Raw genomic sequence first — 16,580 nt, forward strand, 5'->3', positions numbered from 1 at the left:
TAATAGAGAAGAAAGTATAGAACTTCTTGAACTTATAGATGGTAGGACAACCATTCAGGCCAGGAAATAATGAGATTCTATAAAATTAATTCAAAAATGCCTATAAAATGGGGGACAATTGTTATCATCTATACATTTGATAGATGGTTATTGTCTAGAATGCAAAAATACAAAAACAAAAACAAAAACAAAACAAACAAACAAACAAAAAACCCTAAATATCAAGAATAAAATCCAATGAAAAATAGGGTGTGGAATTTAACAGAAAATTCTCAGACTATTAGGTAAAAGTGGCTGAGAAACAGTTAAGAAAATGTTCAACATCCTTGTGATTTGTGCAGTTTTAATAACAAAGTAACATTTTATTCCTAAAATGCATAAAAACACACAGATTTGGAGAGATAGAGATGAGAGAGAAAGAGAGAGGAGAGAGAAGAAAGGAGAGAAGGTGAGAAAGAGAGAAACAAAGGCCCACATAGAGACAGACAGAGAGAAGAGGGGGACACACACAAAGAGAGAGAGAGAAAGAGAGAGAGAGAGAGAGAGAGAGAGAGAGAGAGAGCCTTGTTTCATTTTTGGTTGATATAAATATATTTGTATTATCTGTCAGTAGGTATAAAAATTGAGTAAGTAAGTCTGATAGTATAAATATGAAAATAATATTTAGAACTGCAGAAAGTATAGTTATGATTCAGTACGGGAAAATCAGGATATGTTTCATTAGAATTAGCAAACTTCTCCCTCTTATATTGTACTAAATAGACTGAATTTCCTGTTGTCTGATAGCTTTTGTCCTTCAGGTTTCCACGAAAAATCTATGGAGGACAGGACAGCTTAAGAATATTATCAGAACAAAAGTGGGCCTTTGCAGACATCAATGGGAGGACATGCCCTTGTTCCTGTGAAGGCTCAGTGCCTGAGTGTAGGGGAATGTCAGGATGGAGAAATGGGAGTGTGTGGGAGGGTGGGGGACTATCCTCACAGAAGCAGTGGGAGGTGGATGGGATAAAGGGTTTCCATAGGGGACACCAGGAAAGGGGATAACACTTAAAATATAAAAAAAGAAAATATCTGATAAAAATTTCAAAACAAATAATTTATACATTCTAACTAGTCTTGTGGTAGTTCACTTAATGTTTGACCAATGGTAAAACTATCTAGAGTGAATCTCAAAATGTATTTGTTTTGTTAATGCATGGTTACATATTCTTTTAAAATAAGACATTAAGATTGTTAAGGAGTTTCTTTTAATTTTTTTATATTGGCAGTAAGCAATTAAAGCAAAAAAATAGCTTTACTTATAAGGTTATAGTTTATATGTTTATTGACTTTTGAACTTCAATTTATTTTAACTCATAACACACAAAAATGTAATTTGTAGCCTCAGGTTCTCAGATTTCAGGGGCAGAAAAATAAAAATATATAATTTCACAGGTTTTATATATATATATACATATTAAGTATATCTGTCTCCTCAAATATGTCATTTATGTATAATAAAAATGTTAAAATCCAAAAATGAGATGCTATCAGAGATTCTGCTATGTCCTTTGCTTCTCTTTCCTTAGTTAAACCAGAATAAAGATTATCTATAAAGTAGTAAATAGAAGTGAAACGGTAGACACTTCAAGAGAAAATATAAAAAAGTGAATATAGTGGGGAAATGAATGCATATTACCAGTCATACTTCACCAACCAATTGAATGTCATTCACTTTAACATAAGAATGACCAACAGAGTTTTGATTTCTTCTCTATTTTGTCTTTATCAACAAATATTTTAATCAAAATGGAGATATTTAAATATCTGTAATAATACTTTTTATTTTTTGCTGAGTAAAAAAAATAAAAAAATGAAGGATTGGAGAATAGTGATAATGACATACCTAGTTTGGAGAACATGGCTATAATATTGGGGAGAGTTTCAGGGACAGCAATTTTAAATTTAATTTGTATAGTAGGATTGCTGGAGTCTAGACAGTAAATAGTTAGCATAGAGGTAAAGCAGAGAATGACAAGGAACAAAAGCTGGTGTTTGTTAAAGTGAGATTATGAATTGTGGCAGTTACTGAGAATATGGTGTTTGAAAAAAATAAAAGAATAAGGTGGGAAATGGAAGAAGTGCTGGAATAGGAGAGAGTCACAGCATTGAGTGGTATAAGTCAGTCATATACATTTTATAATGGAATAATAATGGCAAGCAAGCATCCAGCTGCTATTCTTGTAAGAACAAGAACTAGTTGAATTTTATGACAAGAGTTCTGTAACTAGAGAATTTCAACCATAAAGCAGAAGATGCAATGAGAACTTTTCTTATCTCCAGAACATATGGCAGAAGACAGTAGCTTCAAGGTAAAGTGAGAAAAAAATAATGCAACCTTTATAGATGAAACAGAGAATGTAGTAGAATCAGGGTCCGATAGGCATAGGAGAAGGATGTTCCACATGTCATGGTGATACTCAGTGCTTCCACCAAAGTCACAGCATTTCTTCCCTAATACAAAAAGCCAGTTCACTGCCTAATGAGCAACGGTGTCCCTGCTCAGTAAATCCTATGGCATACAGTTTCTACTCCTTTACATCGTCAAGGAAAGGCATTTGAATGAGGCAGTGAGCAAGAATAAACTAGAAAGATGCAAAATGGGAAAGAATAACACTGAATTCAGCTCCACTATTATCTTCTACTACATAATTTATAGTTGGACTGAAATTTATGACCAAGGATAAAACTGGACAAATAGTTTTTTAATTGTTTTATTTCCCTGTAGGAAGTGACAAAATACAAAATACTATTTCAAGAAATCATTCTGGAAACAATGAAACACTGCTGGTTATTGGACATTTTCTCCAGGCAAGTGCTGCCAAATATAGAGTCTGAGGCAGCCTGTGCATATATCAACCCTGCTTCCTATCTAACCAGCACTTCTTCATACCTCTGTAGCTCAGATTCCTCTGCAAAGAACTGTATGTTATTATTGAGTGAAGACTTAGAATCAAGTCTGGAATAGGAAAGGTTTACTTTTGGTATTCATTATTAATAGTGGCATTCTTATAATTCCAAAGCTCCAACCAATGGGTAATATTCTGGTAAAAATGTGAAATGCATTCCTTTCCTTGAAGTGTTGTTGCTCAAGTACAGCTGATGTTTCACAATTTCTCACTTCAAAAATAATAAACTTTTCATTGATATTTGTTTTCAAGTTTATTTGGTATCACATGCACAATAAGACAAAAAGTATCACTACTAAATTTAACTTTACATAAATCCTTCATGACCAACTATCTCTACCATCTTCGTCATATCCTTTGACCTAGAAACTTCTCAGTATTTCTCTGCTAGAAAAACACCATAAGGAAAGGGATCAATTTTATTCAGTAATGTCTTCTAAATATCTACAACATGATTAAGCACCAATAAATACTTCCTCTGCATAATTGCCATTTGAGAAGATCTAGCTGCAGATACAAATTGACAAACATTGAATGGAGGCCTAGGACTTGTAAGCTTAGATTTTTCAAAAACTACTTTTAATAAGGGTTCTCAAATGTTTTGACCCCTCTTCTAGTCCATTATCCAAAGGTAGGGGAGAAAAGATGGTTAATAGGACAAGGGGATGTGGACCTCTTTAGAAGTAGTTATTTGACATGATTGCAATCTCTGTCAGTATACCAGCAGTCCAATTCAGTAGTGTCAAGATGCTAACCACAAATCAGCAGCAGTAGCCTGATGCAGCAGAAACAGCTAGGCCTCTGCCAAATTCTTAGGAGTCAGCAGACCTACCAGAATCATCCAGAATGCCAGGAGTAATTCTCTGCTGTGCTTCTCTCAAGGAAATGCAAATCAGAGAAAACTAAGAGCAAGGAAGCATTGCAAGGCTAGTTATGTAAGTGCCTGTCTCTGCTCATTGAGACTTATTTATATTCTCTCCAAACATCATGTGTTATTTCATGGGTTTTGCCTCACAAAATGCCATGTGAGTCTACAACATATGACACAACAGAAATTTCCACTTCAGGGACTCTTAGGAATGAGGGGAAGAATTGAAGGCCCCAAAGGGGATGAGAACCACATAGGAAGACCAACCGAGTCAACTAACATAGACCCCTGGAAACTCTCAGAGACTAAACCATCAACCAAAGAATATATAGGAGCTAGAAAGAGGCTTCTAGGAACATATGTGGGTATGTGGGTTCCAAACAACTGGAGTTTAGGCTCTCCCTAAAGTTGTAACCTGACTGTGGTATTTGTTCCCTAGCAGGGTTGCCTTATCTGGCCTTAGGAGGAAAGGATGTGACTAATCTGGCAAAGACTTGATGTGCCAGTGTGGAAGGACACACGGGGGACCCCACCCTCTTAGAGAAGAAGGGAAGGAGGGACAAAGGGAAGGAGACACTGTGAAAGTGGGATGAAAAAGAGGACAACATTTGGGAAGTAAATACATAAATTTAAATTAAGAAATATTTTTCTTACATTGCATATGGTTATAAGACTATTTTTCTTTCATGCTCTTTGAATACAGACCTATTTTCTTTCTCTGAATTTTTTTTCCTAACCTATTTACCCTTTCCCTGGCACATACTTATTAAAACAGTGAATTGTAATAGAAGTCCAGAAGGAAAATGGTGATGGAGATATGATGTGAAATAAATTTCCCATAATAAAAATTGAAAGGTTTGTTGAAAACACACACAGCTATAACTGTTGTCTCATGTGTATGCATATTATGTTTTCTTCCACATGTTTGTTTCATCTTTGTCAAAATTAGAAATAATAGGCTATTACAAGAGATTTGTCTGCCACCAAAAAGTGATGACAAACAACCATAAGATTGAGTAAAAATATTATTAAATTGTAAAACACTGATATTAGTATTTTTCAGCTGTGATGATAACATTCACACAGTTAAATTATGACTTAGTTGGACTACCTTAATGATTTCTTTTTAATTGTTTTATTTATTACTTTATTTTATGAATGAATGTGGAGATCATAGAACTACTTTCAGTAGATGACGCTTTGCTCTCCTTACATCATGCAAGTCCCCAAATTGGCAGCATGAAACTTTACCCACTGAGCAATCTCACAAGCTCCCTTAATTTATCATTAATGAAATTTTCAATATTTTTGTTTAGCATTGGAACAATTGTCTATAATTGATATTGATATTATAAACATCAAAAGAAAGGCTTGAACAAGCACTCTTGAATTTTTCTGGAGTTATATGTGTGCCTGATGTTTTTATTAGTTATCATGTACATTGCTGACTGTATTAGTCAGAGATCCCTAGAGTAACAGAAATTATGGGTAGTCTCTAAATAGTAAGAGAATTTGTTGATGACTTACAGTTTGTAGTCCAGCTCCCAACAATGGTAGGCAGCAGTTGTGAATGGAAGTTGAAGGACTAGCAGTTGGTCAGTCCCACAAGGAAAGCAGGCAAAAAAGAGAGAGAATATATATTCTTTCTTCGAATGTTCTTATGTAGGTTTCCAACAGAAAGTGTAGCTCAGATTAGAGGTGTGTGTCACCACACCTTTAATCCCAGATGACCTTGAACTCAGATATTTCCCTGTCTTTTTTTTTTTTTTTTTTTTTTTTTTTTTTTTTTTTTTTTTTTACTAGACAATTAAGCAAACTTTTATTGAAGCTTACATTGTGGTACAGAAATACATTTCAGCTGATTAAAAGTCCAACACCAACAAAGAGAAATTATGGCACCAAAACTTCCCCACCTGTAATTAGACTAGATCACTAGTTTACCTACAGTTGTTCTAGGCTTTGTTCCACACAAACCTATGCAATTCTCAACATTAGGATTCTTAATTTAAGACGGGGAAATCAGACCTCAAGCCAAAATCTACTGGGTTACAAAATCCAGCTTAAATAAGCACTGGCCCTCCAAATAGCAATTCAAAATAGGTGCTGTGCTCATTACAGAATCAGACAGATAAAGCTGACCGAAAGCTTCCCCAAAGAAGCCTTCAATCAACACCGTGTAGAAAGAGTCCAGACAGTGTTCCAACCACTTGATCTCAAACCAAGTAGACTCTGTTTAGAAACGCTAAAAAAGTGTTTCGTTATAAATACGGAAGGAACAAAACATCACTGCATCAGTCCAGAAACTACCAAGAAAACAGGAGGGCAATAAATAGGGAGTTTAGTCCAGTTTGCTCTTTTCTGTTTAAGTCCCACCAACATGCCGACTCTTCAACGCCCATTATTTCTAGTGCCATTAAATAGATTCAGAATATTGCGCCGTTCCATCCATTCATACATTCACTATTTGGCTGAGTAACCTGGAGAGGCCTCCTCCCTCTGGTCAGTCATTCATCTGATCATCTGAAGGCCACGGTGAAAGGAAGACCAGAGACCAGCCGACGGCAGGACAAGTAGAAACCAGATTCTCCTTCGAATCAAAATCTCCTTTAGTAAATAAAACCTGGTGGCAACGGCAGCACTTACTGAGGTCAGAATGCTAGGACTACATTTCTGCTTTGACATAGTGGACATTCCTATCATTTAGTAAATTAGTGAGGGCATAGTAGGCACTCCATTAACGCTAATTAAGGTGCACTGCACAGCCTATCATTTCCATGGAGTTTTCTTTAATGGGTTCTCCTTGCTCATCGCCCTGGAGACTGTGAGTTCTTTTCATTTGATACATTCAGTTTTGTCATTTATCTTCCACAGAAGTTCATGCCAATAAAGAGACCACATTCTTATGTCTTAGGAAAAAAAATTAAGCAAGGGACCATCTCCAAACTCTCACCTGGGGTGTAAAATTATAATATAAGCCCACAGTGTAACAGTGTATTGCTTCATCAAAGGTGGTGGAAAAACTATAGGACTCTAAATGCAGGAGCAATTATTAAAACAGCAGAACATAAAACAAGCAACTGGAGTCATTTTCTTACAAAGACTCAACTTGTGGAAGAAAAACTTTAATTGCCATTGCATAAAACACCTGTATGAAGTAGAAATTGGTTTTGAGTAACATTAGTAGAGAATATGCCCTAGAAAGTGGAGGTAACTGGATGTAAAAACTCTGGCAGCAATTTAATAGAACAGTCACAGATGTCAGCTGAGGCCGCATCTAATGGGGACGAAAGCCTTGTCTGTGGGGAATTTTGGATGATGCCTGCAGAAATATTACACTGTGCATAAACCAAATTGTATCATTTTCACAAGTGTCGTAAAGATTCATACAGTCAAAGGTCTTTTCTACATGCACTTCAGTTCCACAGCAAGAGTGGCATAGAACACCTAAACACAGAAGAGAGCATTCATGCAAGATACCTAACTCCTTGATATAATAATGCATACACTTCAAAATGATTACACTATCATTACACCTAGGGCTTTCTGCAACTACGAGGTGGTGGTCATGGTCAGCATGGCCCTCAGGATCAGCATCTAGAAAGCAGCCACCACCTCCTGTGTGTCTTCTCTTTTTGCGTTTTTTCTTCTTCATTTTTCCTAATCAACTCTGCTGTTGTTGCTGTTTCTTAGCAAAACTGGTAAAAACAAAATTGTAATCGTTGAACATAGCACTCTGGCAATCAAGACGTTTAAAGCCGTCAATCTTCTGGGGCGAAGAAAGCACTGTGCGACATTTAGAACTCTGATTAACAAACAAGGTGGTCACAAATTTTCCTGGCTTGAAGACTTCCACAACTTTCCTGATCAGGTGGTCATAGGAGGTCTGACTTAGGTTTGTTTCAAAGCTAACATAAGAAAATTCTGGTTCTGGAGTGATGTGAATAGTCCAATATGTTCCATCCGATTTCATTCCATTCATCGAGTAGCCACAAGGATTGAACAGTGTGGCATCAATGACAGAACCTGGTATCAGGTCACGAATTCCACTCTCACGAGTGACATCCTTTGCAGTAACACCATCTTTCATGTAGAACTGGTCCATAACTGCTGGGTCAAGCTCACTCATCAGAATTTCCAGTGTTTGATCTGGCTGACTGATTACTCGGCTCTCTGGGAAATCCAAAGTATACAAGTACCAGCAGTCAGAATTCATGCGTCCCATACAATATGCTGCTCCATTTGGGAAAATTGCATTAAGAAACTCGATTTCTTCCTGGAAATTCCGGTGTGGGTACCCTTGGTGAGAAGGCTTCATGAAATTCTTACGAGAATAAAAGAAGCTTTGAATTGAGTCAAACCCACTGTAATCCCTAGCAAGCTTCAACAGGGGAACCAGTGCTTTCAGTAAGAGGGTGGTACCACATGTCTTCAAAATGAAACGTCTCTTGGAGACAAACATGCTACTCTCACTGAGTACATAAGCTTCCTGCTTGTCAGTCTTTGTCACACTTATGATTGAGCACTGCACATCCTTCAAAAGGACATCCCATTCAGATCTTGGGATGGTACGAAGATCCCCAGATCCCTGGCTTGCGTCGGACTGCTGTCTGGAAAACCAGACCTCCAGCAGTTTCTCCGTCCCTTCGAAAAAATGTGCAGCTTCCATCACCGTGAGACTAGCGAACAACCAACAACCACAGAAAATCAACTAAATTAAATCTCTTCTCCCGCCGCTCCTGCCGCCGCTGCGGATTGTTCCAGCTGTGTTACTAAAGTTCAGGTTCCTTTTTTTTTTTTTTTTTTTGCTATAATTTTATATTAACTTTTTTTTTTAAAAAAGGACTAATAAAATTTTCCCGGCTATTTTCGTGAGCGAAAGTTGAACGTGAGTCTGTTGGAAATAGAGGCAGATACAGTTCAGTCTCTTGTAGTCCGCTGCTTTCCCGTTAGGAGAGTTGAGCGAGCGCTAGCTAATGTCGCCGGCCATACTGTGTAAGCCGATATTTCCCTGTCTTAATCTTCTGGAATTCATAGCCTCTATGCCAAGATCCAAATCAGAAACTTATATCTCCTATTCTCGAGATTAGGATCCACTAGTGAGCCTTCCAATTCTGGATTATAGTTCATTCCAGGTATGGTCAAGTTGACAAGCAGGAATGCAACTTCACTGACATAGTACTAATGAAGAAAAAAATTAATTTATTAAGAGGGTCAGAGGTCAATGCATCATAGCAGGAAGAGCATAGTAGAGCACAGAAGTTCATGTCATAATGGGCCAAGAAATGAGAAGAGTGTCTTGCATAGCCCATGGAATAGTACTATTCATATATAAGATAGGTTATCCTCCATTGGAGGAACACTCCTCCATTGATGGTGGGAATGCAAAATTGTACAGCCACTGTGGAAATCAACTTGGAATGCCTCAGACTGGATAACATTTAGTAGAGTTGTTGGCCAGGGGGTTCTGTGGAGACCCACAACCAACCCAAGCAAATATTACAACAGAGTGTTGCTCTCTTAAAAAATTTAGATCAGGCCCCATTGCCAAAGACAACAATCCACATGGATCATTGAAAATAGAGGGGTTAAGCCCATTCCTGAATGGAGCTTCCATCTCTCTGTTCTTGTGACCTGGGACAGGAAGGTAGTCTGTAGACCATGGAAAGAAAAACCTGGAAACTGACCCAGCCACAAAACTTTTGACCTACAACTTGTACTTCCTACAAGTAGTGCTTGGACAATGCTAACTCAGAACTTATGGGAGTTACCAATAAATGGTTACCTGGATTAACTGATGGCCCATGTCATTAGAGAGAGCCAATGCCCAACAAAGTTTGGATGGCTAGGAACCAGAGAAGGAATAGCCTAGAGACATAACATAGAACCAAACACAACTGGAAAGAAAAATCAGTGAAAAGATTCCTAACCATATTCTGTTATGCTCATAGATAAGTGCCTTGTCCAGTTGTCATTAGAAAGAACTTCTCAAGCAGAAGATAGGTAGTGAGTGCAGAGATCCACAATCAGAGGTTGAATGGGAGGTCCCCAACAGGTGATCTCTGAGCTCTGGGGACCCCATGGAAGGGTACAGAAAAGATGGTAGGAGTCAGAAACTTTTGAGGACAACCAAAGAACATGAATTAGCTAATTAGGGCTCATATGGGGTCACAGAGACTGAAGCAGCAAACACAGGGTCTGAATAGGTCTGTACCAGGTCCTATGCATACATGGCTTACATACTAACTTGGCATTTTTCCGGCATTCTTAAGAATGGGAGCAGGTACAACTCTGACTCTTCTCCCTGCTCTTGGAATTCTTTTCCTTCTATTGGGTTGCCTTGTTCAACTTCCATATGAGAGTTTTTTTTATTTAAATATTTTTTTATTATGTATTTTCCTCAATTAAATTTCCAATGCTATCCCAAAAGTCCCCCATACTCTCTCCCCCACTCCCCTACCCACCCATTCCCACTTTTTGGCCCTGGCGTTCCCCTGTACTGGGGCATATAAAGTTTGCATGTCCAATGGGCCTCTCTTCCCAGTGATGGCTGACTAGGTCATCTTTTGATACATATGCAGCTAGAGTCAAGAGCTCCAGGGTACTGGTTAGCTCATAATGTTGTTCCACCTATAGGGTTGAAGATCCCTTTAGCTCCTTGGATACTTACTCTAGCTCCTCCATTGGGGGCATCTTGTTTTTGTTGTTGTTGTTGTTGTTGTTGTTGTTGTTGTTGTTTTTGTTTTTTTATGTTTCTTTCTTGTCTCTTGGAGGCCTGCTCTTTTCTGAAATGAATCTGACAAGGAAGGGATCATTAGGAGAGGGGAGGCTGGAAAGAGTGGAAGGCAGTCAAACTGTAATTGGAATACATTGTATGAGAAAAGAAACTGTCTACAATTTAAAATATAGGTTAAAAAAATAACCTTTCTGGGTTTTAGAAGGTGAACTAACACACACACACACACACACACACACACACACACACACAAACAAACAACTTGGAAGGTAATTCTTCCAATGGTGTGGTGGCATATATATAAAATTTGAAGTAGAGCTGGTGTGTGATCAACTATTAAAAACATCATAAATTTATTATTGGATATATGCAATAAACATTTAAATGGTCATTTCTTTCACTGAGATTTTAATATTTGTCACCAGTAACTCAGTAAATAATCTATGAACTAAAATGAGCAACTTCTCCAAAAGTTATGACAATAAAAATGTGAAATGATTTATACTTTGGACCATTTGAGGTTATTTGGTTTCTGAACTCTGACTAAAACAGAAAGTAAAACTTTGATTTAAAGAATTAAGAAAATTGTCAATTTCTGGAAGGCCTGTAGATGATTGAGCTTGACTTATAAAGAATTAACTGGAGATATGGGAGCAGAGGGTACTCTGAGTCTCTCTTGCTGTTATGGGTGACATAATGGGTAAGCAAACAACCTAAGTACTTCCCTCACTGCTTAGTTTCTTCCTTTATGGACCCCTCCAGGTACATCTGCTGGGCAGCAGAGTGAGGAGTTTAACAACTCAGTGCCTTTTGATCTCAATACATAGGCTGTGATTAAACAGACCACATTACTTGCTATGCCACAGTGAAATGAGTTTGTGGTTAACCTTTGTTGAATTAGTGCCCAGTGAGCACAGCAAATATTTAAAATGTCAACCCACTTGATAATGTCACAGAGGCCTCCAAATACCACACAATGGCATCAAGGAAGCACTCTACATAAAGGAATACATAACATCTCTCTACTTCAGAAAAAATGAGAGTTAAACAAGTTACTAAGGCAAGCCAGTTTGAGGTATGGGCTTGTCATACACTCCCTGTTTCATGTATTTTCATGTGAAGTATTCTCTCATTGATACTAAACCTACCACTGTGGTTGAAGAATTAATTAATATTAACACAAAATTAGGAAGTTTTCATGACAACAATCTGTCATTCTTTTTCAATCTGCAGACATTTTAGGCAAAAAAAAAACCAGCCCTACAAGAAAACTTCAAATAGAGCGACAAATCTAGTTTACAATTAAATATTTAACTCCAAAGGCAACTGAGGAAAGAGCATTGTTTTAAACTTTGAAATGTAGTTGAAACTACAGAAGGAAGCTTTTGTTTTCTCAAGTTTGGGGAAAAATAAATCCTTACATTTGGCATCTAAAATCATCTTTCAAAAATGTTCTGAGCCCTTTAAGTTGAAAAATCTTCATTCTCATCTACTCCTATTATCTGTAGGTTTGGAGCTCATGTCTCTAGCTGCATATGTATCAAAAGATGGTCTATTCGGCCATCATTGGAAAGAGAGGCCCCTTGGTCTTACAAACTTTATATGCCTCAGTACGGGGGAATGCCATGGCATTTGCACAAAAAAAAAAAAAAAAAAAAAAAAAAAAAAGACAATGCTTGCCCACACCTGATCATATGGAAGCATTTTCTTAGTTGAGGCTCCCTCCTCCCTGATGACTTTAACTTGTGTCAAGTTGACATAAAACTATCCAGCACTGATTTGTCTCTCAGAAGTTCCAATAACATTAATGCATTGTTTGTAATCAATATTCCTGCCACTGAAAGTCCCTGTAAACTTCTGTGATTACACAAAAATATATATAATCATTATGATTAAAAAACAAAACAAAAAAATTCTTTTGTGTTTCTGGGGATGTTTAGTAGTTTGAATAAGAAGTGTCCCTTATAGATTCTGATATTTGACTACTCTGTCCCTGTTGGTGATGCTATTTAGAGAGGTTTAAGAAGAAGTATGTCGCTGGAGGAGGGCCTGCAGAGTTTAAAGTCTCCTGTTTGCTCTCCCTGCTTTTTTGCTTGTGTTGGAAGATGTGAGCTCTCAGTTTCCTGTTCTTGCCACACTCTAGCTCCCCCACCATAATGGACTTTTATTCCTCTAGAACTATAAGCCAGAATAAATTCTTCCTTCTGTTAAAAAAAAAAAAATTGTTCTGGCACTAATTCAAGCACACAAGCACAAAGGTTAACTGAAACTCTATATTTTATTTTTATTTGAGTTATAAATATTGGTAAGTTATACTGAATTGTTAAGTTATATATAAGCACATATTCACACACAGATAAACATACACACATGTTACATACACACATCACATACACACATCACATATACACATACATATATTTATACATACTTCACATATACACACATGCACACACACATAGACGCACACACATATATATGTATATATACACACACACATATATATGTATATATATATATGTACATCACATATACATGCACTCAAAATACACATGTATACTACACACACATCTATACATGTACATGCAGGCTTATATATATGCAAACATACAAACCTTTATATATATATATATAAACTTTATATATATATATATATATATATATATATATATATATAAAGAAACACACACACACATTCATAATGTGGGTAAAAAATTAACTGATTTCCACAAATTATTAATTCCTTTCTCAAAACTATTTAGAAAAGTGTTCAAACTCAATAAATTAAAATATTTTAACAACTCCATTCAATCACCAACTTCAGAAAAACAAGCAAAAGAAAAGAACACATAAGAGCAACAAAAAGTAAAGAAAGGAAGAAAGGAAGAAAGAAAGGATGGTAGGAGAGAGAGAGAGAGAGAGAGAGAGAGAGAGAGAGAGAGAGAGAGAGAGAGAGAGAGAGAGAGGCAAGTAGGCAGGAGATAGCCAGTGAACAGTTCTACAATATAAAGATATTTATGGCTAGAAAGTCAGCTCTACCACACTCACAGAAGGCTGCAAAAATGTTTATATTTTCCTCTTTAATCCTGAAGAGTGGAGAACAGGGAAAAAACGTGCTTTCTTCTTAAAATGGTGGGATACACCATACACTGTGTTTTTTACTTTCCATTTGTCTAAACTTTACCACCTGACCACACTTGAGAGTTTGTCTGGGCAATGTGATTTGGTGGCTCAAGGAAAGATAATGCTTCCTATTTCATTTCCACACTAAATATGACAGATTATCTAAATACATAGTAGCAGTTTTATATTCAAATAGGTGACACTTTAAACTCAATATGGCAAATGAAGTGAAAAATGTATGCACAGTAAATTCAAGAATATTCATATGCTGATAGGTATGAAATTCACATATAAAAAGTCTAAATAACTTTGGCACATTTTTTTCTGCCTCTGGAATCAAAATTTGCTTATGCTCTTTACTATTTCATTAATAAAATATTTTTCTCATCTTATGCATCTAACTCCTCAGTATAAAGTTTAAAAGATGAACTCTCAATCTGTAACTCAATAGTCAAATAGTAATTATAGTAGTTACAAGTGTAAAGATGATAGGAAAATCATAACTGGAACATATGAAACTGAATCATGCTGGATTTCTAATATTATTTTATTTTCAGTGTTTAGGACATGCCCTCAATATTATCTGTTCCTTTTATTCTTTAATTTCTTTTATACAATGCAGTCTTTATCTCTGTCCCAATCTGCCCTTTGACTATTTTTTATCCGATACCTCTTCCCTCTTGCCCTGTCTACAAGAGGATGTCCCTACCCCCTATCCCTACCCCACCAGACCCCCACACTCCCTAGAACCTCAAGTCTCTTGAGGGTTAGGTGTATCTTCTCTGACTGAGTCAAGACCTGGCAGTCATATGCTATTTTTGTGTTAGGGGCCTCATATCAGGTGGTGTATACTGCCTGGTGGGTGGCTCAGTGTCTGAGCAATGTCGGGGTTCCAGGTTAGTTAAGACTGCTGGTCTTTCTACAAGGTCACCATCCCCCTCAGCTTCTTCCAACTTTTCCCTAATTCAACCAGAGTGGTCAGCAGCTTCTGTACATTGGTTGGGTACAAATATCTGCATCTATCTCAAGTCAGCTGCTTGTTGGGCCTCCTGGAGGGCAATCATGCCAGGCACCTGTTTGTGAGCACTTCATACCCTCAGTAATAGTGTTAGGTTTTGTGGCCTCCCCGTGGGCTGGATCCCAATTTGGGTCAGTCGCTGGACCTCCTTTTCCTCGGACTCTTCTCTATTTTTGACCCTGCAGTTCTTTCAGACACAAATATTATTGGTTCAGAGTTTTTGACTGTGGGATAGAATCCCCATCCTTTATTTGATGCCCTGTCTTTCTACTGGAGGGAGACTCTACAAATTCCCTCTCCCCACTATAGGGCATTTCTTCTCCCTTTGATGCCCCATCATGCCACGTGTTCCACTATGTTCATAGCAGCTTCAATATTATCATAATCATTCTGCATAACAGACATGGAAATTTATTCATCCTAAAACTCAGTGGTACAAATTTTATGCTTGATTGAAAAACTAATAGCCCAGAGACATAGAGTAGAAGAAAACCACAACTAGAAAAAAAAAAATCAATGGAATGATTCCTAATGACATTGTGCCATAGTTATAGGTCATTTCCTTCTCCTGTTATCATCAAAGAGGCTTCCCCCAGTACCAGTGGGCATAGAGAGCCAAATCCAGACTTTGTTCAGAGAAAGAATCTAAATTAGAGGCCTCCTTAGGGACCCTCCAATCAGAGATCTGGGAACCCCACACAAAATGGGGAGGAAAGATTTTATGAGTCAGAGGAGATAGAGGACATCAGGAGAATATGGCCCACCACATCTATTAAACAGGACTCATATGGACTCACTGAGGTTGAAGCACCAACTTCAGGGCCTGCATGAGTCTGCTCCTCATCCTCTGCGTGTGTGTTGTGATTCTTTCTTGATGTTTTTGTGGGACTACTATCTATAGGAAAAGTTATGTCTCTGACACCTTTGCTTGCTCTTGGACTTCATTCCTCCTGTTGGGTTGCAGTATCCAAGTTTGTTGTGAGGGCTTTTGTCCTATTTTACTGTATTTTGCTTTGTTTTTCAGTTGTTGTCTCTTTGAGGCCTGCTCTTTTCAGACAGGAAGTGGAGTGAGAGACCATCTTTGAGAGGGGAGGTGTGTGGTGGGGAGTTGTGAGAAGCAGAGAGAGGAAATTATGATCAGAATGTATTGTATGTGAGAAGAATTTATTTTGAAGAGAGAGAGAGAGAGGAGAGAAAGAGAGAGAGAGAGAGTTTCCCAAGCCTTTTTTTCTTTCTTCTGTTAATTTCTGAACTTTCTATCAAGCATGTTTTATCTGCAATTGATATTTGCATGCCTTCAATAATTACAGATGATTATCAGAGAGACTCTTCAGTCCACCACTAAATCATGCTTTAAAAACATAATTGCTATATTTGGGAAAGAATAACCTAATTTAATGTAATATGACACAATTAAAATAGTGGGAGTGGAGACACACTATAGAAACCAAGTTGTGTCAAGTTCACTCAGAACATGATATCAGATACAATGCTGAGCACTCATTTTCATTCTTGTGAATCAATCCCTGTAATTATTAATCACTTAACTGTCTTTTGTGGTTGTTCCTCTATTTATTCATTATCACATACTATTTCCTAGTCTGTTATTCCTACACGATGCTTCAGATGCAGTCAGCAACATCAAATGTGCTATCACACTTTGTAGAATTGATAATTGTTCTTAATTGTAAATCAAAAGCTTAGCATGATAATAATTATAATGGAAATCAGCTCTTCATTGTGATGTAAGACTGGAGGTGTAGGGAGTTCAGTTACAAAGCAAAACTATATTATAGACTTTTATTTTTATTTGGTTCTTAGAATACTTTTAAGCATATGTATGAAGTAACTACTTTTATGTTTTGAGAAAAACAACTCTGTCTGCTTTGT

At 37.2% G+C, this 16,580-nt stretch overlaps 1 protein-coding gene across 1 annotated transcript; it reads right to left on the bottom strand.

Annotated features, from left to right (window-relative positions):
* Window positions 1-5,613: 5,613 nt before the first annotated feature.
* Window positions 5,614-8,814, bottom strand: Amd2 (S-adenosylmethionine decarboxylase 2). The gene has a single exon (NM_007444.3). The coding sequence runs from the start codon at window positions 8,480-8,482 to the stop codon at window positions 7,478-7,480; it is 1,005 nt and encodes a 334-aa protein (NP_031470.3). The 5' UTR covers window positions 8,483-8,814; the 3' UTR covers window positions 5,614-7,477.
* Window positions 8,815-16,580: the final 7,766 nt, after the last annotated feature.

This window comes from Mus musculus, chromosome 10 (assembly GCF_000001635.26).
Source record: "Mus musculus strain C57BL/6J chromosome 10, GRCm38.p6 C57BL/6J".
Classification (NCBI taxonomy): Eukaryota; Metazoa; Chordata; class Mammalia; order Rodentia; family Muridae; genus Mus; species Mus musculus.

Bases quoted from the DNA above. Each gene is read 5' to 3' on its own strand.
- Amd2 (NM_007444.3), bottom strand. From the start codon at position 8,482: ATGGAAGCTGCACATTTTTTCGAAGGGACGGAGAAACTGCTGGAGGTC.